The sequence below is a fragment of the Micropterus dolomieu genome, linkage group LG04 (genome assembly GCF_021292245.1).
Source record: "Micropterus dolomieu isolate WLL.071019.BEF.003 ecotype Adirondacks linkage group LG04, ASM2129224v1, whole genome shotgun sequence".
Taxonomy (NCBI): Eukaryota; Metazoa; Chordata; class Actinopteri; order Centrarchiformes; family Centrarchidae; genus Micropterus; species Micropterus dolomieu.
The window spans coordinates 3,453,789-3,464,295 of NC_060153.1; the positions used below are offsets into that span (position 1 = coordinate 3,453,789).

A 10,507-nucleotide genomic window follows, 5' to 3' on the forward strand; every position below is an offset into this window, starting at 1 on the left:
GGGGGGGGGGGAAAAAAGAAAATAAAAACAACAGTAGAGGGAGGGAGGAAGAGCAGGAAAAGAGGTCAAGACAAGACATTAAAGAGAGTTTAGAATTTTTAAATGGTCACTAGTAGCTGTAATCATTCCTAGCGTGACTCCACTGTATGAAATAACGGACAAAACCCACAGTCCAGCTGAAGATAATAAGAATTAGACAAATCAAGTGGGTCTTCTTTCTGTTGTCTGGACAGTCTTTCTTTCCTTCAAATAGTGTTTCCCACTGTTGTTGACCACTGTGATTAGGGTTAGGAATTGCAGAGGTCCAGCAGCTGATGATGTTAAGACTGAAAACAGAAGAAATACGATCCAGTGGATTGATCCACGTGTTGGAAAGCTTATCAGACGCCTAAACACACAGCATTGTGTTGCAGCAAAAACTAAGAACATTTTAACTTTTTAATTGAGCAACCCTGCTTTTTTCCCATGATAGATATATAATTTTAGCATGGTTTCAAAAACTACTGTTAAATATATGCTGATTGTACACTGTTAAGAAAGTAATCTGTGTGAGTGATTTATACATATATATATATGCAACAATCATCTGGTAACCATGGTAACGCATGTGGGCTTCAGTACATGGGTTTTCTCTGATATATCAGAAAGTGAGTGAAAGAGTTACACCAGATGTTTGCTGAGCTTGTGTCCGACTCCAGAGAACATAAATGGACACATACTGTAAGGTTCTGTAGTGCTGCATGACCTGCTGTCAGTCATAGTGTTTTCATTTCCCCACGTGGGTCCATGTAACATTACTGAATGACAGATGACTGATGCAGTATGACAGTCACCAAAACTGTCCAATCACTGAGTGTCCTGTCTCTCCATACGACTTCATGTTTAATCTTCTTGGTTTCTTTGTAAAAGCTGGTGTAATTTTTTTACTGGACATGAGTGAAAGTGACCTAAAGGAAGGGGAAACAGACAACATTTCCAAGGCCATGACACCCACTTGATTTGTCTAATGCGCTGAACTTAATAGTAAATATTTGCTGAGAATGAGAACTGTGGCTTTTGTTCTTTATCTTTCATATTACAGTTGCACTACAAAGAGATAACTTCACTGCATGTCAGCATTGTATTAGGATAGACTTTAAGGGAATATGGGAGTAGGCCAACTGTGAAGGAGCACAAAGAAAACGGTGCAACAATCTCTAAAACTGCTGTAAGGTGTGAGTTTAAAAACAAATAACTCCCCTCTCCCTTTCTTGCATGCACCGTTTGTTGTATAATCAGCGTCTGGAGCTTGTTTATATAAAGTAAATGGTGCAGTCAAATGTGGGAAGAGTACAGCTGCCAGAAAGCAAAGGGACTTCTTTGAAACACTGTTTTAAAGGGATTTAAAACAGAAAAAGCTTCATCAGATGAGCTGGTGTGGGAGAAGAGAGTGTTGGTGGTAGAGAGAGAGAGAGCAATCAGTCTGTTTCATTTTCTTTGCAAACCACAAGCTGAGTATCAATTAAACACTGTATTACTGAAGTCCCTCAGAATCACTGTAATCAGTTACCTTTGTCTGAAAGTCTCTAATTCAGTAGGAATTTAAAAAAATGCGACTACAAATTAACTGTAATTTAAAAGATGGTGTAGCCACTAGAGGAGAGATTTTCTTTTTTCTTTGACCCACACAAAAAAAGAACCTTTTCATCTGCTCCCTATTTTCTGCTCTCTGTACTTTTCTGTTTGCAGAGGGAATAAAGAGCGTCTTTTTCACCAACAATGCTCTCTTTTTGCCAGCGTTCTCTGCTCTTTTCTTTAATCTATTTCACCTCTTGTCCCTCTTTGGGTAATTAATCCTCCATACTGTGGATGCACAAATTTCCACCTTGTCCTCTCTCCTTCTTTGTCTGTTTGTGTTTTCTGGGATCTCTGATGGTTTTCTATTTTACCATCCAATATAAAAATGTAATTCGCTGATGATAGCTCCTTGGTTTTGGAAGTGCTGCAGGTTGGGTTATGTAGTAGGTACAAGGTAAATTTATTTGTCATTTTACAACAGGTTCGCATAACAAGATGAAGTTTGTTCCCCTAATGCTACTCACAAAACAAACGTTATGTACAAAAATGATGAAAAAGAGAAATGAACAGAAATCCAAGGCCAAGTCAAGTCTCAAGTCCCTCGTGGCTATAATGAGTGTTGTATCTAGGGATGAAACGGTATAAAAATTTCATTTCACGATTATAGTGACCAAAATTATCACGCTTATCAGTATTATCACGGTATTGTAAAAATGTGCCACAAAATATTAAAATGTACTGATACACACACTGAAATCATTTCAACAAGTTTTATATTGAAAACCACAAATACAATTGCCATTTTGTTTGCATAAAAAATAAAATAACAGCAAATACTTTTTGTAAACATATGAAAATCATCTAAGTGTGCATTATCAAGATTTTATATTTTATATTATATTACATGAAAACAAATAATTCTTTAAGAAGACAGTGATAGTAACTGCAACGAGCCCAACAACTGATATGCTGGTTGGTTGACTAAACTGCGTAACGTGTTCTCATGTGCAGTGGACGAATAGACTCTGCCGACACACGACGCACACAGCAACAGAGCAACATGTAGCGTTTTTAAAAGAGCAGCTAACTAACTGAGAGCTTCAGTTTACACGCTGTTAGCAAGTCAGAGAGACAAACCAAAGCTAAAAGTTAACTCACCCTGCGTTCACTATAAGGTTATTTTCTTCAATGAAGTTTCCCTCAGCACTCTCATAAAAACTAAAATACGACTGGACTTCAGAGTGACTGAAAAATCTCTGCAACGCTGTCTTCTGCCGTGTTGTCATTGACCCAAACAAACCCACGTTGCATTCTGCGCATGTGCGCCTGCTTCTGGGAGACGCAGGACATTGTTTGCCGTGAGATTATAATAGTGCGGTTAACCGTACCCGGTTATCATGGTAATTAAAATGTGTACGGTATTAATAACCGTCGGGAATTTTACCATGGTTTACAGTTAAACCGGTAATTGTTTCATCCCTAGTTACATCACCTGCTGCTTAAAATACTGCATAGCTGTAAGGAATTCTGTAAGTGTAACCTGTTTTTCACTTACAGAGCACAGCCATGTAATGTGCACTGAGACCAATAATCACAGTTTATAAACTACTTTAAGTCAACACATCTCCTCCATCCTCCTCCACCCACAAACTTGTCTGCTGATACCTTTGCTGCCTTCTTGACAGGCAAAGTGGCGGCTATAACTAGCCAATTCTCTAAATCTCTCAAAATCAACCATTCTATCCCCCCCTGGTCAGCTCCCACTGTGTGAGCACCATGTAGCAGTCCTTATACATGTCTCCCTCCATCTCCCTTGGGAAATGGTGCAAAAGGTTCGACACCAAGGCTAACATGTAGCAGTCCTACTAAATCTGTTCCTCTGCCCTCCCAGGAAAATGGCGCTTTACTCTCTCTCACGGATAACGAAGTATCAGAACTCCTGACCCATAGCCGTCCCACTACATGCCCACTGGACACGATTCCTACGAATCTCCTCCAAGCCATATCTCCTACTGTGGTCCCAGCAATCACTCAAGTGATAATTACTTCTCTGGCTTCAGGAACCTTCCCGACCACTTTCAAAAGTGCTCGGGTTACACCCTTGCTTAAAAAGCCCCCTTTCAACCCAACTCAACTTGAGAACTATCGGCCAGTTTCTCTTCTAACATTTTTATCCAAAACTATCGAACGGGCAGTCTTCAAACAGGTCTCAGAATTCCTCTCACGGAATGACCTCCTAGATCCATATCAGTCTGGTTTTAAGAGTGGCCACTCTACTGAGACGGCTCTTTTGTCTGTAACAAGGTCAGCTAACACTGCAACCCAATCCTCGGTTCTTATCCTGCTTGACCTATCAGCTGCCTTTGACACAGTCAATCACATGATCCTCCTAGACAATAAGCAACTCTACCTATCCTTCCCACCAGGCGACCCCACCGCCTCACAGACTGTCTCTTGGACATATCTGCATGGATGAAGGCTTGCCACCTTCAACTAAACCTCTCTAAGTCTGAACTCTTGGTCATTCCAGCCAAGCAATCTATCCACCATAACATCAAACTACAAATTGGCTCCTCAACCATCACTCCAACCAGGGTGGTGAGAAACTTGGGTGTCATGATTGATGACCAGCTGTCCTTTTCAGACCATGTTGCTGCTGTCTCTCAGTCGTGCTGCTTTGCTCTATACAACATCAGAAATATCATGCTCTACCTTACTCAATATGCCACCCAGCTTCTGTTTTTTTATCAGCCCAAAAGGACGCATGTCACTTCATTGCTGTGTGGCCTCCACTGGCTGCCCATGCCAGGCATCCAGAATCAGATTCAAGTCATTAATGCTTGCATACAGAGTGATTACAGGGTTTGCACCCATCTACCTAAACTCCATAATACAAGTTTACGTTCCTTCTCAGCCACTACGCTCCTCCAACGAACGCTCTTCACACAAAGCAATCTCAGTCCCGGCTATTTGCATTTGTGACACCACGATGGTGGAACGAGCTACCACACGCCATCAGAGCAGGGGCGTCCCTCTCTAACTTCAAGAAGCTCTTGAAAACTCATCTCTTCCAAGAACATTTCCTCTTATAACACCTCTAACTCCTAACATCTAACATGCACTTCCTGTGCTCTTCTTCTTCTATCCCCTACAATTATCTTCTATCTATCTTGTATTGATTGCACTTTTTGTTAACTCTAACTTCTTTCCCTAGGTATTTACCCCATTGATGCGATATGTTCCACTAGCGCTTACTAGCATTTATTGCTGCTTTTATTAATATGTATTGTCAGCTGTAGCTCTCATGCTGTATTTTATGCTTTGTTGATGCTTGTATGTTGTTCCTCAAATGTAAGTTGCTTTGGATAAAAGCGTACTTAAGTAAGTTACATGTAATGCAGGGAGGGTAATAACAGCAAGCTCATCAGACCTTTCCTAAAAATAAACATTGTTCATGAGTCCCGCATCTCAAGTCCGAGTCAAGTCTGCGAGTGCGACTCGAGTCCGAGTCTCAAACTCAAGTCCCCATCTCTGCATGGTGCAGTGCTGAAGACAATTTAAAAGCCTCACCGCCTAGGGTGTTGAAGAAATATTGTGCGCGAGGTTCAGGTGTGATGAAGAAGTTTGACAGACTTATGAATTCTTAACATAGCATGGTTTATTGAGCCCGGCCGAGGAGATAAGTGCTAGCATACAACATGTGAACACGTCAAATGACAACACCAAATCTGAAGGATAACATCTTTTGGTCTCTTTTATGTTTCTCTCTTCCCCTTAGTTCCTGTAGGTTTCCCTGTTCCGTCATTTTTAGTTGACCTTAACCTAAAACAACAAATCTATATGATCATTTGACTACAATGCTACTTCATATTTGAATCTATTACTTATCCATGAGTTGTACTCTAATCTGTGGAGCCTGCATGCTAGCCTGAGCTACTGTCGCTCCCTTATCAGTCTGTCTTCCTAACAAGTTACATGAGAGAAATTACTAGAGCTGGAAGGTCAGCGAACACACAGCTAGACCTGTCTTACCTTTCCCTGTTACATCAGTTAAGCCCCCTAAGATATATCTTTAACATAGGGGAAGAAGTTGCTCTGTAGTCTGATGGTGCGACAGCAGGTACTTCTGTATCTCTTGCCAGACTGCAGCAGGGTGAACAGACTGTAACTGGGCTATCTTTTAGTGTCCTGGTTAGCTAGTGACAATGTCCAACGTTTACATTAGACACAGAATTTTGCTTGTATTTTTGTTTTAAGAAAGGAATGTAAGAAAGCACAACCATCTATGCTCTTTTTATTGTCTTTTTACATCACCGTGCACACTGCTTCAGCATGTAGACAAATCCAAAGCTTTGATTTCCAGTGCCTAGTTACAGTTGCCAAACTATGATTAGACAACCGCTGTTCTGGAGGAGGATACGGTAGTCAAATATCTTTGCTCAGTCATTTGACATAATTTCATTAGACATACAAGGACAGGGTTTGCACACCAGTCAAAAGCCAAACACCAAGTCATTATCTAATCAAGTTGAGTTAAGTGCTGGTGACCAATGTGACTCTGCAAATTTAACAGAATTGAATGCATGGGAGGTGTTCATATTGCATCCTGGATACCAAGGTAATATCAGAGGTGAACCTTCTATTTCCCTTTCTTCCTTCATCAGGTGTGGTCGATGGACGGCTACTATAAGGGCAGACGTGTGTTGGAGTACAGAACCATGGGGGATTTCACAAAGGGGCAGAACTTTGTGCAGCATCTGTTGCCCCACCCTTGGGCAGGAACCGGCCATGTGGTTTACAACGGGTCCCTCTACTACAATAAACATCAGAGCAACATCTTGGTAGGAAAGGGGGCTGAAAATGGAAACATGGGAGAAAATAACAGTTTAAGAATCAGATGACCAGAGTGAGAGATGTATGCGTCTGTCTTTTCAGGTTCAGTACAATTTCCGCTCTCGCAGCGTGTTGCTCCAGCGCAGCCTGAGTGGCGCTGGGTACAACAACACCTTCCCCTACAGCTGGGGAGGGTCCTCTGACATTGACCTCATGGCTGATGAGATCGGACTCTGGGCCGTCTACACGTCCATCCCTAATGCTGGAAACATTATGGTACAGTCCACTTATGCATGTGTGTTCTTGTGCTCTTATTCCTGTGATAACCACACAAAATAACAGGCATGAAGGTGTTTTCTCACTGTATTTGAATAAGAAACATTTAAAGTTAAATTACTTAAACTAAATTTAAACCCACTGATGTGTTTTTTTCCCTGTGAGAAGTTACTGCTGTCAGCAGGTTTGCTTTACATTCCAGAAGTCATAAACTCCCACAGTTTTTAAAAATCCATTAAAACAGCTGACAGAGACACATCACTGCACCGAAAAATGTAATTTATCACAATAAACAGCAAGTGTATTGCAGTTTTAACTAAAATTATTTTATATGCAGTTTGCAGCTAGTTTTTTCTATTACTGTGTACTTGTTACAACCCACTAGATATACCAAGGGGACAAGAAGGGAAGGGTAGGGCAGTGTGGGCGACATAAATCTAAAGATTGATGGATGAATCAATAAAATGCAAACAATTCAATACGAAGTGAAATGTCCCAGGGATAACTCACAGAAAAATAATAAAGAAAACACTTCCATCTAGGGCTCCAGCTAACGATGATTTTAGTACTCGAAGCTTCTACAGATTATTTCATCGATTCATCAATGCATCGTTTAAGAAGTACTTTTGATTGGTGGCGGCGAAATTCATGGCCAATTCGGAAATTCAAAGTGTGTCACACAGCAAACATCAGACCAACAACATCAACAGACCAACAACCAGACAACTGCTTTACTAACACAAACATCACCAGAGTGCTACACAAGTTATACTAAGGTGCAGCTCCCCGACACCCAGTTAACTCATGACTGTGACGTTACAACCCGAACTCCGAACGGCCCAACCAGAACAACAAACGCACGTGGTCACATTTTCAGCTGAGGATTGCTGCTTACTTTGGCCAGCCTTCAATTTAACAATCAATCATGATTTCCATTAATTGCTAAAGTTTCTGTTGCTGTTACCTTGTCTGTGGTCCTCTGGCAGAACACCGGGTGCTTTATGATCAGGTGCCGTCGTGCTGTTGGGGTAGCGTTAGGCCACATAAGTTTCGTTTTACGGTGGACAGACTGTAACATTATAGAGTTGTTGTTTTCTTTCAGCTTGAAATAATCTAATACTTTGGAAACTTTCTTCACCGTCCCTCACTATTTTCTCTCTCTTCTACCACTTTGGAAACAGCGCTATCATAATCACATTGTGTTCACACAGCATAAGTTTGAAGTGCAACAGTAATATGTCTGTGCAAAACAGTGTGCTATATAGTTATACGGATTAAACAAAGCCTTGATGAAAAGAATTTGCATCGATGCATTTTAGTAATTGAATTAATCAATTTAATCGATGAATCGTTTCAGCCCTACTTCCATCTTAAAATAAATAAATTACACCCCAAAGAAAATTTAAAATACTGAACTCCCAGGATTAAATCAAATTGCGGCCCACACCAAGGAACTTTCACTTAAGGTTCAACAGGTACTATATAACGTAATTGCCCATTTTCTAAACCCCTCCCTTTAAGAGTGACTGTTCAGTTAAGTTTCCATCCATAGGTAGTGTGGTAGTAATATGTGAGTGAGCCATTTAACCATTGCAGAAGAATGAGATGACGTAATTGAAATAGCACCAGTCAAACCTCAAATGAACAAGAATTATGGAAAAAATGGGATGCAAATGCGGCATTTAAGTTTATTTTGTGTGTTAATTTGAGGAACATAACAGTCTCCTAATCGCTCCACACAGATCTGATGTTTTCATCTGCCACTATTTTCGCTGCCTCTTCATTGGAAGCTTTAGTGGACATTTAAGTCACATGCTTCATGTACATCATGATTCGTTTGCTACATCTGTATCCATAGTTTTCCATTTAATTTTAATGTGCAAATTAAAAATGTGCATAAAGCAGGTGGTTGGAAGTGCACTTAGAGCATGTAACACCATAATTGTGATTGACATGTTTGATAATGAAACTGTTTTGCCCAAGATTCCTACTGTTACAGTTGTAAAATACATCTGTTCGTGGCTTATTCTCTGGTGGACAAACTATGTAAGGACGGTGGCTGTGGAATAGTGGTAAAGCGGGCACCACACTAATCAGAAGATCGGCAGTTTGATTCCCGGCATTCCCTAGCCTTCGTGTTGAAGTGTCACTGGGCAAGACACTCAAAACTGCTCCTGATGGCTGTGTGTGAATGATTAGTTCCTTTCTGATGCAGTTGGCACCTTGCATGGTAGCCTCAGTGGTGCTTTGAGTGGTCAGAAGACTAGAAAGGTGCTATGGAATTACAGACCTTTTCAAACATTTATTTTTCATTTCTGCACTGCAGTAGCTTATTACTTATCCACTGGTATACATGCCAATACAGATATGTCTACATTGAACTAATATTGGCTGATGTATTGGCCTGATTAATTTCAGCAAGAAAAATTCAAGAAAATTGTGTTTAAGAACAATTTGTGTTTGACCAGCACTCGCTCTCTGTCTCCAGGTGAGTCGTCTGGACCCTCGCTCGCTGGAAGTCCTTCAGAGCTGGGATACGGGGTTTCCTAAGCGCAGTGCAGGGGAGGCCTTCATTATCTGCGGCACACTGTATGTGACCAACTCCCACCTGGCCGGGGCCAAGGTCCACTTTGCCTACCACACCAACTCCTCCACTTACGAGTACACTGACATCCCCTTCCACAACCAGTACTCACACATCAGCATGATGGACTACAACCCCAGAGAGAGAGCGCTGTACGCCTGGAACAACGGACACCAGGTCCTCTACAATGTTACACTGTTTCACGTCATCCGGAGTGACGGATAGATCGACACATAGGAAATGGAAAAAAAGTGAGGGAGTTATAGTAGAGGTAAAGGCGATAGTTTAATGGTACTGCAACTACTGCAAATTACAATACACACACACACACACACACACACACACACACACACACACACACAAACAGTGGTCATTCATGTCAACAGGGAAATGAGAACTGACTGTGTTTGAATTTGAATGACTTCAAGACTGCGAGGGCTCACTGAGCTAATAACTAGACACAATACACGGTTGTCGAACACATGTCTAAAGGTCACAGACAAGAATATTCATCACAGCAAAGAGGAATATTAACTGCCTCTGCTGCGGGAACACTGATAGAAAGAAGGAAGTCAGACAGTTTGAGCTCATCTATATTCTGTTGCGTTTCATTCCACTCGTGTCTCAAGAAGTGATTTTGGAAGTTGAGGTCGAATTGTCGAAAAAAAAATGCAGCTCGTGAACTGAATTTCAACTTGCTTCAAACCTCGAGCTATGACGACGGACCAGGTGGAGATATTCTGGGTTTGTGATGTGATCGTGGACGTGTTCAGTCAGCATGGTTGTTCATTCAATAAACCTTACTGTCAAACTTTGCCAAGACTCTTGTTGTCTCTGTTTTGGAGCAGTTTTTATCTTGTTTTCAATGTAAACATGTGTGTCGGTCTACATGTGTTCATGTGTGTTGAAAATGGACACAATGTAGGTTTGATTCTTTTTTTGTTCTGTGTTACGTCCTTTTATACAACAATGGCTCAAACAGAGACCATGATATATAAGACCCCACGAGAAGGTTACTCAAAAGAAACAATATTCAATGCTAAATATACAAAATAGGGAAGGGAAATGCCAAGGCATAGCAAAACAAGAAAAAGCTTGCCTGAACCTGACCGAAACAAAACTACCAAAATGGGATATAACTATCTGACTACCAGGTCAAAGGTTTGGAGAAACAATGCCCCTCGAATTTATCTCTGACTGGTGTTTCACATTTGATGATGAGAAAATGTTAGATAGCATCAGAGAATTTATCGAACA

At 41.0% G+C, this 10,507-nt stretch overlaps 1 protein-coding gene across 1 annotated transcript in view; it reads left to right on the forward strand.

Moving 5' to 3' along the window:
• LOC123969740 (noelin-2-like) overlaps positions 1-10,065 on the forward strand; it is a 29,632-nt gene extending 19,567 nt beyond the window's left edge. Inside the window, exons 6-8 of the mRNA XM_046047370.1 lie at positions 6,222-6,398; positions 6,493-6,666; positions 9,155-10,065. Of these exons, the coding sequence (XP_045903326.1) occupies positions 6,222-6,398; positions 6,493-6,666; positions 9,155-9,475 (672 nt within the window). The 3' untranslated portion in view covers positions 9,476-10,065. The remainder of the gene's footprint in view (positions 1-6,221; positions 6,399-6,492; positions 6,667-9,154) is intronic.
• Positions 10,066-10,507: the final 442 nt, after the last annotated feature.